This window comes from Rhinoraja longicauda, chromosome 12 (genome assembly GCF_053455715.1).
Source record: "Rhinoraja longicauda isolate Sanriku21f chromosome 12, sRhiLon1.1, whole genome shotgun sequence".
In the NCBI taxonomy this organism is placed as follows: Eukaryota; Metazoa; Chordata; class Chondrichthyes; order Rajiformes; family Arhynchobatidae; genus Rhinoraja; species Rhinoraja longicauda.
Window position 1 is genome coordinate 35,011,704 of NC_135964.1, and position 22,305 is coordinate 35,034,008.

At 40.9% G+C, this 22,305-nt stretch overlaps 1 protein-coding gene across 3 annotated transcripts in view; it reads right to left on the reverse strand.

The window, feature by feature from the left end:
* sh3kbp1 (SH3-domain kinase binding protein 1) overlaps window positions 1-22,305 on the reverse strand; it is a 144,563-nt gene that overhangs the window by 60,640 nt on the left and 61,618 nt on the right. For all 3 annotated transcript variants that reach the window (XM_078409464.1, XM_078409465.1, XM_078409463.1), the window contains exons 4-6: window positions 18,845-18,951; window positions 4,038-4,167; window positions 2,187-2,389 (exon numbers count right to left, since the gene is read on the reverse strand). In XM_078409464.1, the coding sequence (XP_078265590.1) occupies window positions 2,187-2,389; window positions 4,038-4,167; window positions 18,845-18,951 (440 nt within the window). The remainder of the gene's footprint in view (window positions 1-2,186; window positions 2,390-4,037; window positions 4,168-18,844; window positions 18,952-22,305) is intronic.

Genomic DNA, 22,305 nt, shown 5'->3' on the forward strand with positions numbered 1-22,305 from the left:
ACTGGGAACTTGAAGCTCACCAACTTCTTTTTGTTTTCAATATTCTCACTCTTAATTTGAAAGAGAGATGCAGAATTCATTAAACTAATTACAAAGTGCAAATAATTTCAGAATTTTTTTGCACAAACTAAAATCAACAAATGCTGTCACAGACTCACTTGCATGTCAGGCATTCGCAAAACTGTGCATATATCAAGCAAAAAACAAAAGGCTAAAGGAACAGCAGGTCAGTCAGCATTTGTAAGGGGAATGGACAGGACCTTTTGGGTCTGAGACCCTTCTTCAGACTGATGAACAAGAGGATGGGGCAAAGCTTGGAAAGTGAAAGGTAGATACAGATGAGGTTGGTGGTTGGTTGGCAGATGGGTGGAGTAAGTGACAAAGGGTAGTGGTGAAAAGGAGACAAAAGGGCGTCCAATAGGGAAAGGAATGGAGTGTAAAGCCAGAGGGAGGAAAACGGGTAAAAGGTGATGGCGGGATATGGAAAGAAAGGGGATAAAATGGAAATATGGAACTTGGAGATGGGAGATGAATATACAGAGGAGGAGAAAGGAGCAGGATGACTATGGAGGTGGAAATGTTGGGCAAAATGTCTGACAGAAAGGACAGACTGAGAGTGGGAGGGGGAGTTGAAGTGCTCAGCCACCGGGAGATCAGGTTGGTTAAGGTGGACTGAGCGAAGGTGTTGAGCGAAACGATCACCGAGCCTTTGTTTGGTTTCGCCGATGTAAAGAAGTTGACACTACACAGCTGTAACTTGCATATGTAAAAGTTTGTTTGTGTAAATATGGAAGACATTTAATGTTTTTTAAAGCCATGTCTCTCATGTTTAAACCAGGAGGTGCTTGTTTAATAAAATCTCCAGTGTGGGAACCCCCCCCCCCATGTCCCCCCCACCTATCACTTGCCAGGCTTTGCCCCCATCTCACCTCTTTTCCAGCTCTCTGCCCCCTATTCCAACAGTCTGAAGTAGAGTCCAACCCATAACATCATTTGTCCATTCTCTCCACAGAGGCAGCCTGACCCACTGAGTTCCTCCAGTCTTTTGTTTTTTGCTTAAGATTCCAGCATTTGAAGTCTCATGTCTCCTATGGATATACCAACATCCTTTGTGAAAAAGTGTCAACATCCTTCGACACTTTTGGAGACAACGAACTAAAACTGCCATGAAAGCATCAGTAGCGCAAGCAATTTAAGGCTGTAGCCAATATTCACCAGATGCTTAGGTCACTCAGACAGATAACAAACTAATTATCTACATTTAAGCATGGAGAGACATGGTTACCAAAAGTATGAAACGCCCTGCACATTTACATATACAAGACCAAACTAATTTCCAGCAAAAACATAAACATTTATTCAAAATAATACTTCTTTATTTGAAGGTCATGCAATACTTTACTTTCATACCAGATTTTACGAATGCAAGTTCTAGTTGCGTAGCTGATTGAATACACATGCTTTAGATAAAAGTTCATAATTTGAAATGAAATCTTTTAAAAAACAGAGTCCAGAACCTTCAATTAAGGCTCCTCAGTTGAAAAGAAATGTAACATTTGTTGGTTTCTCAGCTCTCATGGGGTATTGCCGAATAGGCATTCATTGTTTAATTTTCTTCATCACGAGACACAGTGCAGATGTGAACACAAATACTGAAGGGCCAACAACGCCTACACATCACTGAGAAACATTTAACAACCACACAAAATATTCCACACAGCATATTCTGGTCAGCAAAGACCAACAGATTCTGCAATAACCATACACAGAAAAGGCAAAAAAACATTTCCATAGAAATATAAACAAATACTAGTGTATCAAAACAATAAATGAATAAAATAATAGAAAGACAATGAACAATCAGCTTCTGATAGAAGATAGTTTAAGGTGAAATTCGTCTGACAAATACACTCAAGCAAAATTGACCTATCTTTTCTCTCATTTCAAGAAAAGAAGCTTAATTTAGATCATGTATTTATCATTCTTGGGGCATCTTAAAATGTTTTTCAGCAAACCATGTCTTTTAACTTTTGTACAATCAGATCCACCTATCTCAGGCGTAACTTCAACTCACAAAAATAAACTTTTATAGCAAGTAGCAGCACCCAATTTTTTTTTCACAAAATACATTGAATTCAGTTACAATGTGTAGGTTTGTTGAATAATATAAGAAATAGAGGTTTTACCTTATCAATAGTGCTGTTATCAAGCTCAATTTCCATGGATCTTGGCCTTAGTTTGATAGGTTTATCCTTAAAAATGTCTCCAAACCCAAATCCTTTAATCTTTTTTGGCTGAATTTCAGTTGCTATCGCACCATTTGATCCTTCCACTGTTCCACTAGTTGCATCTGTAATATCGTGTTCAGGACTTCCTCTGTCCTTAACGTCTTAAAACAAAGTACATTTCAATAAGGCAGGGAATTTAATTGAGGCTCTTTTTTACTCGGATAAAACATCCACATCCACATGCTGAACCTCATATTTTCATGGAACATTGTAATTTAGGGCATCAGATTCCCTCCACAATCTGAGAAACCGCAGCAGACATACACCATGTCAAAGTCCTACTCCCAATGGGTCACTTGAAGAGTGCATCCTGTTTACTGCTGAACCAACAAGAGTAGCCAAGGAGCACCAGAAATTAGACCATTGACAGAATCCACATACCAATTCTCCTCTTGCTTCCCACCTCCCTTCATCTCGTTACCTCTTCTGATCAACAATTTACAGATGATGTAAGCATATGCCATTACTCCCACCTCTGCCACACCATTCACCATCCATTCCTGGGCTTCTGGAATCCTAGCCATATATTTTCTCCTTACAAAATGGCAAAACAAATCCAGACATTGGTTTTATTTTTGCTGCATCACTGTTCAACCAATCAATTGATTTGCCATTAGAGGCCAAAAGGTCAGATATAGACATTGTAGAGATTAAATGAGGGGCAGATGGAAGGCAGCCAAACACGAGTGAGACACAGGCAGCTAAAAGGATAGGAAAGTGCCAGCTAACTGGAGGCCAAGGTCACAGACAAGGAATATTCAGGTGAGGACTTCAATGAGGAAGCTTGCAGATGAAAAAGAGTTACTTTCCATTTGCAGGATGCAGGCATCACTGGCAAGGCCAGCATTTGTTACCCATTGTTAACCACTGATTAGCGGAGCAAATTCACGGGAAGAATGAGAAACTTTTTCCACTCCAGAACCAGACACTCAAACTTCAATCACCTAGCTGCAGCATGCAGGCAACACTTTCATTTGAGGACATAAAGCGGTACAACACCAAATATGTATCAACAACATTATCACTGAAGCCTACAGAAGAATAGGCCCTGCACTAATATTTGTAAAAAAATACATTAGTCCCCCAAAAAGGAATCACTTCATCCACTAATCTATTCCTGCTAATTAGGTAGCCCAGACTCATTTTGCTCTTGCCAACATGGTGCAGTCCAAAACCAGGTTTTCTAAACACAAACATACTAGAAATATTTCTCTATGGACACCAAAGCGGAATGGGGCAGTAAAGTCAGCAGCCTCTACCTGCCATTATGCATTGGTGCACTAGGAAAAACAAAGACATGTCAAAAGCAGTCACAAACAGGTGATCAGTTGATGTCTACATAAGAAAATTGCTTCCTGGAAGATCTTTGTTATGAGCCACTCAGTGAAGATCCTTCGCTTCCTCATCTCTCCATCTAACCAACCCAAACACCCGCCCCCCCCCCCACTCACACCCCACATACACAAACTCCCTTCTCCTAATTCTAGCTGGCTACATTGCTCTAGCTTTGTCAGCCATGCTGCATTGCTCGTAAAATAGTAATCAAAGCATCATGGATGGGAGCAACAGGCTTTGGTCAGAGCTTTTCTTTCTTCCACTGCACAATTCAGTTTGGTCACTTCCCATTCTTCTAAACTGCAGAGAATGAAGGTCAATCTAGTGGAAGATGTCCCTGTATCACAAACCCAGCAAACCAACAAAACAATCTGGTGAACCTTTGCTGCATTCTCTCTTTTTTTCTGAACATACTTGCTTTTGATGTGGTATCCTCTTGAGTGTTGACCACTTCCTCTGGTTCTTCTGGAAGTTGCTTGATAAAATTCGAGGGAAACATTCCAGTTTTGCCATTGAGGACACCTTCCCACCAACCTTCCTCAACCTTAAAAATAATACAAAATACATTGTCAACTGAAACATAAATGAAAAACATTAAATGATGGAAAGGCAGTTTACATTAAACCAAATGGCTTTAAAACTCACAGTTATGAGCCACTCAGTGAGGATCCTTCGCTTCTTCATCTCTCCATCTAACCAACCCCAACACCCCCCCCCCCCCCCCCACCCCACATACACAAACTCCCTTCTCCCAATTCTAGCTAGCTACATTCAAACTTAGAGAGATTGTTTTCCAAAATGCCATGAACAAAGTACAAAGATTAGAATCCAGCATACATTGAAAAGTACTTTAAACTTTTCCAGAACAGAATCAACTATTGGTGTTAAAACATTCAGTTGTATTAAAAATCAATGTTATCACTATTAATTGACATGTACCCAAGTGTATTTGGGAAGAGTGGATTACAAGAAGTTTTTTTATTGAAATCCAAGATCATGTAAATAATTAACATGTCCAAAAAATGGTAAAGTAGGAATGAAAATCGAGGCAGAAATGTTGCAGCCTATATACTTCTAGCACTATGCCTTTAACCAAAGAGGAATGGAAAATTATGGTCAGAGCCTCCACTGTTTCCGCTCTTGCTTTTCTTTAACAGTGAGGAACACAATTTCTCCAGCCTGGTGATTTAACCACTTAATTATACTCTTTGATGTTTCCTCTCCTAGACAATAGACAGTAGGTGCAGGAGTAGGCCATTCGGCCCAGCACTGCCATTCAATGTGATCATGGCTGATCATTCTCAATCAGTACCCCGTTCCTGCCTTCTCCCCATACCCCCTGACTCCACTATCCTTAAGAGCTCTATCTAGCTCTCTCTTGAATGCATTCAGAGAATTGGCCTCCACTGCCTTCTGAGGCAGAGAATTCCACAGATTCACAACTCTCTGACTGAAAAAGTTTTTCCTCATCTCCGTTCTAAATGGCCTACCCCTTATTCTTAAACTGTGGTCCCTTGTTCTGGACTCCCCCAACATTGGGAACATGTTTCCTGCCTCTAACGTGTCCAACCCCTTAATAATCTTATACGTTTCGATAAGATCCCTTCTCATCCTTCTAAATTCCAGTGTATACAAGCCTAATCGCTCCAGTCTTTCAACCTCTGACAGTCTTGCCATTCCGGGAATTAACCTAGTAAACCTACGTTGCACGCCCTCAATAGCAAGAATATCCTTCCTCAAATTTGGAGAATTATTTCCAATATTTCAAAATTTGTTCTCAATTACAATGCCTGCAGAATCTTTGTTTTATGATGAGGTACACAAAGTATTAATTTACAATCAGTCCTTCTGCCTAGGTTAGCTGTCAATATGCTCCACATTTACTTTTGTTATCTTCTTCCCCTTTAAAAATGTTTGAAATATTATTTTCAAAAATTATCTTTTTTGCCTTTTCTTTTGAATTTCACTCCTGCAATTTCTGTACTTATCTGGAATTTCTGCATTGTTCAGCTGTCATTGGCGTAAGCTTTCCGTTTTTTGGTTTATTCCACCATGTAAACTTCTTGATATCCAGTGAACTGCGTGCAAATTTGCCTCTGGTTAGCTGCTGTCTATGTAATCTTTTTCCCGTCATGTGTTGGCGTCTCACTATCTGTAGATCCCGTTTCTATCTAGCCCCCTAATTTAGCTTCAGTGTCACTATCTGAGCTGGTCATTCCAAATGTAAAATTTAGTGAGGCATGCCTTAATCTTAATCATTCTACATCAGTTCTGAAGAGGAAGAAAACATGCACTGAATTCTCAAAAATGCTCACTACTTCCAGTGCACCTTTGTTAAATTATATCTTAGCAAACTAAATTGTAACTACCACAAAATGGTTTTCCACTGCTATTGCTCCTGCATGTTCTGCATTCTTCATGTCCGTATGTAGTAGATAACATTAGGGTAGTTAAAACCCCTACTTCTATCACTTCCTTGAATTCATACTCGCATCCTCTTACATCCTTTCAAAATCACTTCCTTCCAGGTCAGCCACTAGAAAAAATGATGAATGAGTAACCTAGTCCACTCATTAATACACATGACCCAGCAAAGCCTTTACTATTTCCCATCATAAGCATATCTCTGCATGCTCTGTTCTTCAGTAATTTAAGTACATTTGGTGCACAAACTATTTACCCAATGGGCATCGAATCTGACCAGAGCAGCAAATCTGGCCAGACACCTTAAAAATGCTATCAGGTCTACATTCTCGACCCACTAAAACTACCCACTAATACAGGATCTTACAAAAACACAAAGATAACCATCGGCTTTCTTAACCCAGAATCCACCTCCTGAAAATCTTTCTCCCTGTTCTTTCCACCCAAAAAAAACTATTTTACAGACTTGTATCATCAATGTTAAAATCATTTGGCCAACCACCCCTTCTCAAACCTACCCTCTTTCAGCAAAATTAATCTCTCAATTCTAAACTCTACTCTCCTAATAATGAACCAAACATGTCTTTACCTTCTCCAACAATTCCTCATGCCTTCTCCTTCCCCATCTTACACACCAGGCTCACTATCTCTTCTGACTGCAAACCTTCATATCCAACCTATCTGCCTGCCTGTCAAGGTGGATGGCATCAAAAAGTGTCCCTTTCCAAAGGCCCGCGCACTCTAAAATCTGGAATCATAAAATACGATAATAGAAAATATACAATATTTAGCCTATGGCTAGGGCAATGAATTTTTGTTTGCACTCTTATTATACTTAGAATCTGGGAAAGCAAAACCATAAAACAATAAGTTTCATACTGGTGAAACCAATGTTAGAACGCCTTTCCAGCTCTTGTATAGCAAAATAGCTTTCACGCGGTTGAATAGTCCTTTTGATTTACAAACTGTAAATTAATCATCTGACACTTGAGCATTCAATTGACTACATTTAAAGTGTGGCTTCTTTTGACTGCAGACTCACTGGGAGACCAATCTTATTCATACTTCAAAACCATTCCAACTCACAATGAACTAACTGACACCCTAACAGTCTAATAGTCACCCTAACAGTCTGTTAACTTGCTTACTCAATTCACTAACTTCATACTTCAAAACCATTCCAACTCACAATGAACTAACTGACACCCTAACAGTCTAATAGACACCCTAACAGTCTGTTAACTTGCTTACTCAATTCACTAACGTTTCCCATGAATTGACCAGTAAGAGGTCATTCAAAGCCAAAAATAACTTCCTAGAGTGCAATGGCATTGATTGGTATCAATGACGATCTTTGGCAATAAGGCCAAAGATACTTGTACCACATTTAGTTTATTTTTCCCTTAGCAATTTTTGGCACTAACATTTACTTAAATATTACACAAATAGGCAGATAGAATATATCATGTCCAGCCCAATAGTTTGTATTCAAACATAATAACTATTCTTAAGGGTCTCGACCCGAAACGTCACCCATTCCTTCTCTCCTGAGATGCTGCCTGACCTGCTGAGTTACTCCAGCATTTTGTGAGTCAAAAGTAGAAGGTTGGTTTTATGATTGGAGGTCTGTGACCAACAGTGTGCCTTGTGGTCATTGCTGGGTCCACTGCAGTTTGTTATACACATTAACGATTTGGATGACAGCAAAGTTAACATTGTTAGTAAATTTGGAGATGATAATAAAATAGGTAGTATAGCAGACTGTGAGGAGGATTACCCAAGTTGATGACAAAATCTACATCAGTTGAGAAGGTGGGCCAAGGAATGGCAAATGGAATTTAACTCTGACAAGAATGAGGCGTTGCCCATTGGTGTGTTAACAAGGGAGAATTTACACAGTAAATGCTGGAGGCCTGGAGAAAGTTGCAAATCAGAGAGATCTGGCAGTACAGATGCATGGTTCCCTAAAAGTGGCGAGTCGGTGTAAAGTGTGGCGAAGAAGGCATTTGACTCATTTGCCTTATTGGGAAGTGCATTGAGTACAAACAAAGTGAGGACATCATGATGCAGCTGTATAGGTCATAGCACTTGAGGATCAGTGTCCAGTTCTGGTCACCCAGCTATAGGAAGGATATGATTAAGTTTGCGCGCTTGTCCCAGCTAAAACATGGTCTACGAAGAGCCATGGTGATCTCAGGCTTCTTCCTGCAGTTCACCCTTGCCTCAAGAGGAGGCGCTGGTATCTTAGGTTTTATCCTGGTGGCTCAGCTTTGGCTTGAAAGGCGACGCTGGTGGTCTCCGGATTATCCTGGCGCCAGTCTTTGTGTGGTCCCTTGTTGTCTGCGTGCCAGAAGAGTTTCTAGCATCTCAGGCTTTCCACCGCCACTCAGTCTTAGCCTCAACTGAGGTGCCGGGTGTCTAGAGTTTCTTCCCAATCTTGACCATACAGTGGCACTGGTGGTCTCGGGTTTGTTTCAGTGGCTCAGTTTTCCATGACAGCTAGGAGGGAGGTGCCCCAATTTGACCCTTCCTCTCTCTTCCTTCTTTCTCTCCCGCTTATTCTCTCATCTTCTCCCCTCTGGCTAGGTTTTATAGGGAGTAGGCTGACATGGTTCAAGTGGCCAACCGATATCAGCTAATTGGATTTGGTTGCTACCAATAATGCTGGGAATTGGCTTTTCCTGGTCAGTCAGCCAATGATAGGGATCAGAGCGACATCCAAGGGAGATGGCGCTTAGATTCTAGAATGAGCTGCCAGAGGAAGCTATTTATGCGGATACAGTTATGACTTTTAAAATATATTTGGGCAAATATAAGAAAAGGAAGTGTTGGGAGTGAAAACAATCAATGCAGGCAATGGGCAACTTAGTTGGCATTGACAAGCTAGGTTGAAGGGCTTGTTTCCGTCCTGTACAGCTCCATCACTCTCATGACCTGCACACCACAGCACACTAACAGGAAATGAGCTGGATGTCAGATGTTCGTGCGTCTGATCTAATATTCACAACAGTGAGCCCTGAAGCCTTCAGCAACAACCTGCTTCATGGAGCCACAAGTTTAGTCTCTGACTTAACTTTATGTCAGCCAGATGTGGTCATGTAATATAGCCCTATTCATTTGAATGAGATAACTACCCTTAATTAAAAATGACTTAACAAGTAGCTTTTGGTTTCGATTTTTTAATCTCTATATATATACTTTAAATTATTTTATCACAGCTTAATATGTTTATTTTTACATTATTTAAGTTGTTTTGAAATATCTTTCATTGTATGGGTTGACAAACTGCATTAGGGCACTGCTGGGGCAGGGACTCAAAACACAAATCTGTAAATTGAATCGTCAGTCACTCATCTTGGATTAAGGCCTTGAGCTTGTTATGAATGTATTAGCATTGGTATTGGTTTATTATTGACAAGTATACCATGATACAGTGAAAAACCTTGTTTGCATGCTATCCTTTGCAGATATGAGTTTAAAGGCCTCAATGAGTTAAGTGGCAATCGAACTACAATCTTAGGTTCTGTACTCCGATACCAGTGGGAAGAAGCTGTTCCCAGGTCTGGTAGTACATGCTCTCAAACTTTTGCCAGACTGGAGAAGGGAATAGAGGGAATTACTGGGTTGTAAATGGTCCTTTGATTATGTTGGCTGCTTTCCTGAGGCAGCTTGAAGTGTAGATAGAATCAATAGTGGGAAAGGGCTTGGGGGTGGAGGAAGGAAAAGGTTGTTTTGTGTGATGGACTGGGCTATATCGACAAGTCTCTGAAATTCCTTGTGGTCTAGAGCAGAGCTCTTCCCAAACCAAGCTACGATGCATCCTTATAGAATGATTTCCACAGTGCATCTTCAGAAGTTGGCAAGAGTCACTGGAGACATGCTGAACCTATTAGTCTTCTCAGAAAGTAGAGGCATTGGAGTGATTTCTTGGTCATGAATGTTGGTCCAGGACAAATTGTTGGTGATATTTATGGCTCGGAACTTGAAGCTCTCGACCAACTACACTCGGCATCATTGATGCTGACTAGGTTGTATACACCACCTCGTTTCCTGAAGTCAATGATTAGCCCCTTGAAACACTTCACGAAGGTGGATGCCAGAGCCACTGGAGTGTAGTCATTAAGACACACTCCCTTACTTTTCTTTGGCAACAGGATGATAGTGGTCTTCTTAAAGAAGATAGAAATTTCAAAATGGACGAGGAAGAGGTTAAAGATGTCTGTAAATACTTCTCCCATAGGTCCAGGCATTTCTGATGATGTGGCTGGGGACTCCGTACGGGGTCATTTGATTTCCACGAGTTTACTCTGGCCAGCTGATTTGACATCTGCAACAATGACTCTAGGGACAGGCACACCAAGGGTAATGAAGCAGTGAAACATATCAGCCCTTCACTAGAGCACTTTGATTCAGAGCATAGCCTCATCCAACTCAGTTTCCAGCAAGAACCATTGAGAAATTTGAATACTAACAGATGCACATTGTTTTCTTATGCTCTATACAGAGAGATTAATTATACCACTCTGACGTTATTTTCTTGGATTGGATCAGAAAATTCCCTTCAGGGATTTATTCCTGGTTTGTGAGACTAAATTCCATAATAGGCACTATACTTACTATATGATTTTAATGGATAAGCATAAAAGTACTATTGTGACAGTTTTATGTAAAGATAAAATGTCTCTACATAAAAAGTGTTCTGTTTAAAAGTACAACACAAAATATTTTATCCATTTTAATTTTAAATATTAATTTTTCCTTTTGTTTACCCTCATGCTCCATGATCCTCCATAAATTTATGCTCATCAACAGCTGCCTTGAAAGGGATATGAATGTATATTATGTTAATTAAAATCTGCTTCCCCCTTCACTTACAATATTGGAAGTCAGTTGAAAAATAAATGACACTATTCCAATTCTGCAACTCCATGGCAATGCGCATTAATCTCAGTTACAAACAATGCATTAGCATTTTAATTGTGACCTTAAACTATAAGATTTAGTTGAAAAAAGCATCTGGTTCACTAAAGTCCTTCAGGGAAGGAAATCTGCTGTCCCTACACTGTCTGGCCTCAAAATGTGTGTGTATGACCTCCAGCTCGCTGAAATAGCTTAGCAAGCTGCTCAGTTCAGAAGCAATTTCGTTTTTCCTGGAAATTAGTCATGGCAGATCGTTTCCTTCCTCAAAATTAGTAGAACCAAAATTGTTCCACAGTCTAAATCCTGAAATTGGAAACATATTGAGTAAAGGGAACACAAAATTATTCTTTACGTTGTTGTATATAGATGATCTTTAGATCTTACACAATTTGTCGACTGCACAAAATTTTACACATTTAAAGACCAATTACAATTGAGAGTTGGAAAGAAAAGTATACATTACTAACTCAAACTTCATGGTGAGTAATTCTACCGTTGTGCACATTAAGACTTGCATCAGTTTTACTAAAAATAATCCAGTAGTCTGAATTTTGGAGTTTGGATCAAAGATCAGAGATCAGAGATTTGTTGTGTCATCATATATTACTATGGTAATACTAGATTTTCTCCAAGTTCGCTGAAAAGAGATTTGCTCGAAAGGACTTTAAAAGCAATGAATGCAGAAAAAGCCATTAGCAGTAACCAAGAAATATTTTGCAGCAGTGATGGAGTTCCAAATGGAATAAAATCTACTTTTACAACTGTAATTCCCACCTGCTCTCCAAACATTATCCAATCCACTTTCCGCACTGCCCTTCCACTAAATAACACATAATAATAAAACTGGTTACAGAAGGGATGCTGGAAGAGTAGTGTTTCAGTACAGAGCTTCTAGATTTTTTGATTCTATGTCCATCTATGACATAAATGAATTCTTATTTTTGAAATTGAAGCTTTTAGGTATGTCTGAGCGTCCTTCCTTTATTCAAATGCATTGGGTTTATTTGATTCCTTGCTGCAAGCATTTTATTTAATACTACTCCCAGTTGAGATTACGTCACAAAGAGGCATAATATCACTACTCTCGCAAAACCTTTCACAAAGCTCAGTGGAATCCAAAACCCAGTTCCAGCCTTTACTTTAAAACTTTATTTTGGCAATACTGTGTGTCATGATATGAATCCAAAACAAATCTAATAACTAAAGACTGAAAACAGATGGGCAAGCTTAACTCAGTGTTGGAATGATCACGAGATCACTGGACAAAACAGCCCATGATCAAAGACAAATTAAACTAAAACTAAATTGGCAAGCTCCCTCAAATATCCCATGGGGAGGTAGGGGCTGATAAAAATAACAAGCCATACTTTAATATAGCAGATTTTCTTTCAGGTCATCTTTACTCTTCAAATTTCTGTAAATGCAGGATGGAAACAATGCCACAGAGGAAACATTCATCTGTAATCGAAGTAAACACGCTATTCAACTGTTATCTCCTTAACCAGATCACACTGAAGGCTTGAGAAATTAGCAGTACAAGAACTTAAATTATTTTTTTAATTATTTAACTTCAAATTATTATTTCACGGCCCTTGTGGAAATGCAATTCCACCTCCTATCATGTTGTGCGTAAATAACAGTGCTGTTAGGGATAGATTCAGAACAATTCAAAACTCAACTGTAAGAAGCTGAGTCACCAGCAGCAAAACTGTACTAACATTCTCCTCAACCTAGCAGAGCTGGTCCTCACCCTTCTCCTTCGACTCTTCCCACTTCCTCCAAATCAAAGGCATAGCTAAACCTGCCTCTTTGTAGGGTACGTTGGACAATCTTTGTTCCAGGCGTTCAGTGGCCCTATCCCTGAACTCTATTTCCATTACATTGACGACTGCAACGGTGGTGCACCCATGCAGAACTCATGGACTTTATTAACTTCACCACCAATTTCCATCCTGAACTCAAATTCACTTGGACCATCCCCGACACCTCCCTCCCCTTTCTTGATCTCACCGTCTCCATCACAGGTGATAGACTATCGACTGACATCTATTACAAACCCACTGACTCCCATGCTATCTCAACTACACTTCTTCCCACCCTGCTTCCTGCAAAGACTATCCCATACCCCCAATTCTTCTGTCTACACTGCACTGCCCCCAAGATAAGGTGTTCCGTACCAGGATATCCAAGATGTCGTCATTCTTTAGGGAATGGGGATTCTTCTCTTCGATCATTGATGAGGCCCTCACAAGTGTCTCCTCGGTACCCTGCAGCTCTGCCCTTGCTCCCCCTCCCTTAGAGACAACAGGGACAGTCCCCCAAGTCCTTACCTTTCACCCCATTAGCCATCGCATACAACATATAATCCTCAGACATTTTGGCCACCTCCAACGGGATCCCACCACGAGTTACACTTCCCATCTCCACCCTTTTCCACCTTCTGCAGCGATCGTTCCCTCCGCAACTCCTGGTTAACTCATCCCTTCCCACCCAAACCACCCCATCCCCAAGTACCTTCCCCTGCAACCGCAGGAGATGCAACACCTGTCCCTATACCTCCTAACTCGACTCTGTCCAGGGACCCTGACAATCCTTTCAGGTTAGGCAGAAGTTGACTTGCACCTCCTCCAACCTCATCTACTGTATCCATTGTTCAAGATGTGGAGTCTTGTACATCGGCGAGACTAAACATAGACTGGGTGATCGTTTCATTGAACACCTTCGCTCAGTCTGCCTGAACCTACCTGATCTCTCTGTTCCCTTCCCATTCCCACACTGACCTTTCTGTCCTAGGCCTCCTCCATTGTCAGAGTGAGGCTAATCGCAAATTGGAGGAACAGCTTCTCATATTTCGTCTGAGCAGCTTACAACCCAATGATATGAATATTGATTTCTCCAACTTCAAGTAACCTCTACACTCCCTCTCTCTCTCCACCCCTTCCCCCACCAGGTTCCCGTTCTCACATAGCCGCTAGCAATGGTCTGTTTCCTTTAACATCATTGCTTTTTTGCATATCTATCATTCATTTGTTCTATATCTCTCTACATCACTGTCAATATCTCTCGTTTCTCTTTCCCTTGACTAGTCTGAAGAAGGGTCTTAACCCGAAACCTCACCCATTCCTTCTCTTCAGAGATACTGCCGGACCCGCTTAGTTACTCCAGCATTTTGTGTCTACCTTCGGTTTAAATCAGCATCTGCAGTCCCTTCCTACACTGTATTACATCACAATCTGTAACCTAGTTGTTTGCCATACCATTGTCTCTAGGATTCAGCATTTCCATGGTAATAGCAGACTAATGGATGTGCCACTCACAATGCAATCAAAGGTATTTTCAGTGCAAAGGCAGGCGATTCCTCTTTTTTTTTAACATAAACTATGTGTTCGTCACTCCTACAATGGACATTTTAAATGAGCACTAACGACAGGAGAGTCAAGAAGGTTTCTTGCTTTCCTGTTAGTTACTTTTTCAAACATAAACATGTATGGTATGCCATCTATGACTCAGCCAGCACAAACAACATCACAATCATAATCAAACTTTATTAGCCAAGTATGTTTTGTAACATACGAGGAGTTTCATTTGCCATACAGTCATACCAATAAAAAGCAACAGAATACACAAAATACATTTTAACATAAACATCCACCACAGCGACTCCTCTACATTCCTCACTGTGATGGAAGGCAAAAAAAAGTCAAATTTCTTGCCTTCTTTGTTCTCCCGCAGTCGGGGACCTGGAGCCTTCCGTTGAGGAGACGATCTTACTCCCGTAGCCGGCAGCGTTTGGGCCCTCGCGTTGGGGCTGTCAAGCTCCTGCATCGGGGGGGAATCTCAGCTCCCCCCCGCCAGGCCATCAGACCCCGGTGGGGGCTGATGGAAAACCTTCTGTGATTTGGAGCACCCGACCTCGGTCTCTACCGAAGACTGCGGGCTCCTCGATGTTAAAGTCCGCAGGCCGCAGTTGGAGCGTCGATCCCAGGCAAGGGATCGCGCACTCTGATGGTAAGTCTATAGCCCCGCGGTGGGGCTCAAAGTCAGTCCCGCGCAAGGCCTCCAGCTCCATGATGTTAGGCCGCCGAGCGACCTGAAATACGATCCGGAAAACAATCGTATCGCCGGCAAGGTAAGAGATTGAAAAACAGTTTCCCCCGATCCCCTCCCCCACCCCCCACATAAAACAAACCAGAGAACATTAACATAAACATTTAAAACATACTAAAAATAACAAAAAAGACGAAAAAACAGACTGTTGGCGAGGTTGTCATCGCTGACGGCGCCACCCGGTGGTATCGCAAACAAACCAATACTGAGTGATTGATACGGTCCCTCAACCAGAATAACTTCTCTCAATGCTTTTTCTAGATGGTATTTAGTACGGAATAATTATTATTCAGCTTAGGGAGCGTGGTAAATGATAATCAGGAAAGTTGTTTGCTTATGCTTGAATTGATGCCAAGATACTTTTAGAGTAATTACTTTAAAGTAACAGGATCACCCTTGATTGCGTAGAACTGTAACACCGCCTCTGGTGGATTTGATGAAAAGTCATGATTCAGGACCAGAACCAGGACTTGAAAACGTATAATTGTATGTGTATGACCATACAAAATTGATGCTCGACCAACCTCAGAGAAAATTCAACCATTATGCAAAAGTCACCAAATGTTCGTGAAGAGGACTTCTTTGTAGGATTGTTTGGCATGGGTTACACTTTTGTGATGGAGTAATATGGCTTTCATTTGGTTCCAGTCTCATTGTGAAGTACGGATGCAAGTTAACTGGAAAGATTTCACTATACTTGAAAAAAAATGAAGGATTAGAAAAATCAAGAGATTTTTGCAATGAAGGAGAGAGGCTATGTTAGGTAGGGTGAGATTGCATTTTAAAATTCATCCTACAGAAAACAAACCTTTCAGTCGATGAGTTGCAAATCAGCTGTTCCATGTATATAATGGGGAGGAAATAATCTAATATTCTAGGTCAATACTTGCTTGGAGGCCACTTTCAAATCAGCACTTAGATCTGTGCGATTCACTAGCACACAAATGCAGCTGAACATGGGTATTGATGTTAAGTGGCTTATTTAATGCAACTTACATAGAATTACATGGCACATCAAAAACTGCTTCCAGGAAATCAGAGGCAATCTTCCTTACTGAATGCGTCATTAACTAATGAGATACAAATAGAATCAAATATTGTACATCAGTATATATCCACTTGCCATAAGTATACATCCACCTTCCAACTTTATGATGGAAGAAAGGTTGATTAAGTTGATGAAGGTAATTGAACCAAAGGCTTATTGAAGGCTGCCTTGAAGTAAGGGCTGCTACTCTACGTCCGGAAATCAACTTTGTTGTCCACATTTTGAACAAATCTGTAATAGCTCTGTGGTTGAACGATCGAGGTAGAAAGCAATTGAGAAGGTTGTTACTAAGTGTGACGCGATAGTATTGTGACTATACAATCCATCACTTTGCTGATCATTGAAGATTATAACTCAGAGTGGAGTTGTTCAGCTTTTTGTGGACTAGGTTTTCTGAATATTTTTCCACTCTTGTACAGTAGATGCCAATGTTGGGGCTGTACAGGGGAAAAACTTGTCGTGAATCATGACTAATATTGTAGCAGAAGTGTTCATGCCTAAGCCGGGGTGTTTCATTGAACAGCAACCATTCAACCATTCCTCAATTTCAGTGAACCAAATCAAATTGGCTACTGGCAAATTTCTGTGACATAGGAAGGAGACATTGATGCTAAGCACTTCCTGCTGAAGATCTATTCTATACTGACATTGAGGTGCTCTAATCAAAACTTTCTATTAGCCTGTTTAATTGCTCACCACCATTCATACCTAATATATAATTGCAGAGATTTGGGCTGATGTACTGATGTTTAGCAATATACAATATAAATTGGCAAAATGGATTAAAAACTGGCTTAGTGATAGAAGGCAGAGGGTGATGGTAGAAGGTTGCTTCTGTGACTGGAGGCCGGTGTCCAGTGGGGTGCCGTAGGGATCGGTGTTGGGTCCCTTACTGTTTGTAATCTACATTAATGATCTGGATGTCAACGTACAGGGCATGATCAGCAAGTTTGCAGATGACACAAAGTTAGGGGGGGTGGTGAATAGCGAGGAAGGGATCTGCAAGCTGCAGGAAGATATAGATGAGATGGTCAGATGGGCGGAGCAGTGGCAGATGGAATTTAATCCTGAAAAGTGCGAGGTGATGCACTTTGGCAGGAATAACTTGGAGAGGGAGTACACCATGAATGGAAGGACCCTAGGGAAGACAGGGGTACAGAGGGACCTTGGAGTGCAGGTACACAAGTCCTTCAAGGCAGCAGGTCAGGGTGGTCAAAAAGGCATATGGGGTACTGGCCTTCATTAGCCGGGGCATCGAATATAAAAGTTGGGGGGTAATGATGGAATTGTACAGAACACTGGTGAGGCCACAGCTGGAGTATTGTGTACAGTTCTGGTCACCACATTATAGAAAGGATGTGATAGCTTTGGAGAGGGTGCAGAGGAGATTCACCAGGATGCTGCCAGGGATGAAGGGCCTCGGCTATGAGGAGAGACTGAGCATACTGGGGTTGTTTTCCCTGGAGCAGAGAAGGCTGAGAGGGGACATGATCGAGGTGTACAAGATCATGAGGGGCATAGATAAGGTAGATGGCGGGGAACTTCTTCCACTGGTGGAAGGTTCAACAACGAGGGGACATAGATACAGGGTAAGGGGAGGGAGGTTTCGGGGGGATGTGAGAAAGAACTTTTTCACCCAGAGGGTGGTTGGAGTCTGGAACTCACTGCCTGGGGTGGTGGTGGAGGCGGGAACACTCACAACGTTTAAGAGGCATTTGGATGGGCACTTGAAATGCTACAACATTCAGGGCTACGGTCCAAATGCGGGAAAATGGGATTAAAATTAGACTGTGTTTTGGTAATGGGCGGCGCGGACACGATGGGCCGAAGGGCCTCTTTCTGTGCTGTAGGACTCTATGACTCTAAAACTATTATAATTGTAATGCATATAATCCGGTAATTTCAGTTATGCCTTCTTACTGTAATGGCTTGACGTCAAGGGCAGAAATAAGGATATGCCTTCCAATAATATTATAGATTGTGTGGAATATACAAGCATCCCACCTATCGCAATCCCATTTAGCTTCAATTCATCAGAACACTCTTGGCACTCCAGTCCTGTTTAATTCCATACCCTGCTGTCTAAACTCAGTCTGGATATTGTGGTGCAGGAAACCGGGGTGCCATAAAAATGGCATGATGCCCTGCCCTCCCCACTGTGTACCGCTGTGCCAAGAACCTGCCCATTGCCAGTGCTCTTGAGGCAATGATTCACCTCCAATTCAGAATGGAAAGGCTGCTGAATTGTACTCTCAGATTTTGTGAAGATTCTTTCAACACCCTCCCAGTCCCCCCTCCCCAAATTACTCAATTAAATTTTCACATCAATCTCAATCAAATAACTTTATCCTTACACTCAAGGAATAAGGATTCAAATATTTTAGATTTAGCATCAATTTGCTGAAACTCCAGCCTCGATATAGCCTTCCTGAAATGCGAATTACATCTGGCATTCAAGCTTTCTCATTAAGATCTTTTTGTACTGCAGCGTAACATGCCAGACTGCCTGAACATTCCATTTGTGCCATCTTTTTATTTTACATGCTTATCACTTGCTCAGAATAATTTTTGAAACTGAACCCATGTCTCTCTGCTCCACACTCCCCTTCTTCTCAAACTTGGCAAATTTCCAAACTGGATGTTCGTACAATAATTCCAGATAAATAGTTCTTTCATAATGCTTATGATCGTTTTACACCACTATTTATATCCAGATACTTACTTCACCCAATACTTCAACGATTTCACCAATTTTCAGCTCCAACTCATCTTCATTCTGAGGAGCGTAACTAAATGCCACTTGACATCGTCTTGATCTAATTTTTTCAGCTGTGAAAATAAAAATAGCATTTTAAGCAATTTTGTACAAGACTGAAGTGGGCTTTTATAAGAGTAAAATAAGTATATGGTTCTGACCACACAAACCGTGTATAGAGTGTACGTCTACAAGTGATACATCAATTCTATTCCAATGTCACAGAAATAATGTCGAGAAAGAAATTTGGGAAGATTTTCTGCGAAACAAATATTTGCAATGGATTTCATTTAATTTCTATTTCACTATTTCTGAGTAGTTTTACATATGAATACCATACATATCAGGAATGGAGTGCTTTAATTACAAGGGGAGATTAAATATGATGGGTTTGCTCTCACAGGAGTGCAGGAGGCTGACGGGTGAGTTGATAGAGCTTTATCAGATTATGAGGCAATGACACAACATATTCCCAGAGTAGGGGAATCTAAAACTAAACAGTCTAGGTTTAAGGTGAGTGAGAGAAATTTAAAGGGGATCAAATGAACATGTTTTCACACAGAGAGTGGTGTTTATTTAGAACAAGATGCCAGAGGAGGTGGTGGAGCAAAAACAATTCTAATGTATAAAAGACTCTTTGACAGGACTGGATACGGGCCTAGTGCAGGCAAATGGAATTAGCGTAAATGGGCATCTCATTTGCCATGTAAAATTGGGCTTTACGGCTCTATAACTTTCAGACTCCTTTTGAACTAAAAGCACAAAGTACAAAGCTGAACACTTTGTCCATTCTGATTTGTCACTGACATCAGAATAGAACTCAAACAATTAAACTATTGTATTAAATTAATGCACAATAAATTAAACTTGTAACTGTTGCTGAATCCTTGAAATACTCAAAAGAGAACAAAAATAATTTTCTTGTACCATTTATAATGATCGGCACAAAATTTAGTGAAGTTAACATTGATCCAATTCATCAGTTCTTTTGATAAATGTCTTTAAGCAGGACACAAAATGTGAATGGCAATCAAATATTCTTAAATTGATGCATGTAAAAAAGCTTTAGCAATTATTATGCATGATACAAACATGCCATCAGATTCTCAATCATTTTCATGATTATTATTTTTTTTAAATAAAATGACTTATTTTCCCCCTTGTAAATTTTCCTTGGTTGTTTACTGTAGTCAGTACCTGACCCTTCAGTCTTTATAAAACAACTTCGAGAAGATGACAATTCTAATTCTTATTTATCATCAAACAATGATAAAAATGGTGTGACAACGATATTTTAGGATCACTGTCAATCACAGGATGAGATGATTTGTACAGATTCTCCATGCACCACAAAAAGAAACAAGAAAAAAATAAGTATTTTCTGACTACGTTGGCCATGATTCAGTGAGATGACTTGGCAAAATCAGAGGTTTAAGTTCCACTCCAGATACTTGAACACAAAATGTAGACCAACATTTCACTGCTTTACTCAGTGCTAAACAGTCAGGGGCTCCACTGTTAGCATTCAGACAAGATGGGGAATTTTACCCTGGAAGTTTTCAGATGTTCATCTCTAAACCAATATCATTAAAACAAAATAGATTATTTGGTCAAAAGCACATTGCTTTCTGTCTAATTTAGTACCTCACATTCTTTCTAATTCAAATATGCTGTGATCCATGCAAAGGATGCAAAATGTTGTGTTATATATTGAAAAGAATAAACAATTACAGTTCACTGTTCTAGAACCTTACACTTTCAGCATATGTTCAGAGTGTTACATTGCAAAACATAGTTTCATTTTTTTACTCCTCTACCCAGCCCACAGATAAAAGTCAAAGAAAGGTATCTGGCATTTGTCATAGGAATGCTATGAATCACTTTTCAACTGTGATGTAAATAAAACACAATCTAAATATACTCCTTTTCAGGGGAGTGATACGATAGTGGCATTAAAGAGATTTTTGGATAGGCACATGAATATAGTTTATGTTCAGGCAGATTAGTGTTGGTCTTGGCATCATGTGAATGGCAATCAAATGGCCTTTCTCGTCGGGGCGATCAAGTTCCTGCATCGGAGGGCGATCTCAGCTCCCCCGCGCCAGCGATCTACCCCAGCGGGGCTTGTCAAACCTTGTGCAGCTTTTGGAGGTCCCAACCAGTCTCAACCAGAGACTGCGAGCTCTTTGATATTAAATCCGCAGGCCGCTTTGGAGCATTGATCCCAGGCAAGGAATCACATGCTCTGATGGTAAGTCCACGGCCTCACGAAGGGGCGCAATGTCAGTCCCAGGCAAGACCTCCATCTCCACGATGTTAGGCCGCAGAGCGACCGGAGATACGATCCCGAAAGCAATCACATCTCCGGCATGGTAAGAGATTGAAAAAAGGTTTCCCCCGAACCCCTCCCCCACATAAAACAAACCAGAGAACATTTACACAAACCTTTAAAACTTACCAAAAATAACAAAAAGAGTTTGAAAAAGACAGATAGACTGTAGGCGAGGCAGCCATCGTGCGGTGACCCCTGGTGGTATGATGAAACTTAGTTCAGCTAAAATTGTACAAAGTCCTGTTTGAATCAAGGTAAATCTGTGGCCATGAAAATAACAAAGTCAAACCAAATACCAGTACACCAGGATATAGGGATAAACATGCTATCAGAGGTCAGCAAAAAATACTGGACAATATTTGTGCCCTGCCCTATACTTCACCGAGACCTGGCTGCGTAAGTCGACCCCAGACAACGCGCTGCAACTGGCTGGCTTTCAATTACGCGAGGCAGAGGTAGCGGGGAAAATCAAGAGGAGGTGGAATATGTTTCTATACTAACCAGGACTGGTGCAGCGACATCACGGTATTGTCTCAACTTCTGTTCCCCCAATCTAGAATCTTTCTTTATCGATTGCAAACCCTTTTATTCTCCGAGGGAATTTACCTTTTATTCTCGCTGGAGTGTACATTCTCCCCCAAGTCTGCATATGTGAGGTGCAAACGCAACTCGCTGACTAGGTATTGAGGGTAGAGAGTGACTTCTGGACTTCATGGTCATTATTTTGGGGACTTTAACAAGACTAACCTCAGTCGTGAGCTCCCAAAATACAGACTTCATGTTACCTGCCCCACCAGAGGGGAGATAACACTTGATCACTGTTACACTTCAATCAAGAATGCATATCGCTCTGTTCCCCGGGCGACTCTGGGTATCTCTGATCATTGTTTAGTTCACCTTATTTCGACCTACAGACAGAAACTAAAATCTGCTAAGCCTGTGGTCAGAACAAAGAAAAGGTGGACAAGCGAGGGGATTGAAAAACTACAGTCCTGCTTTGACTGCACTGATTGATATGTGTTCAGGGAAGCAACCACAAGCCTCGATGAGTACACAGACACTGTGACATCCTATGTCAGCTTTTGCGAGGACAGTT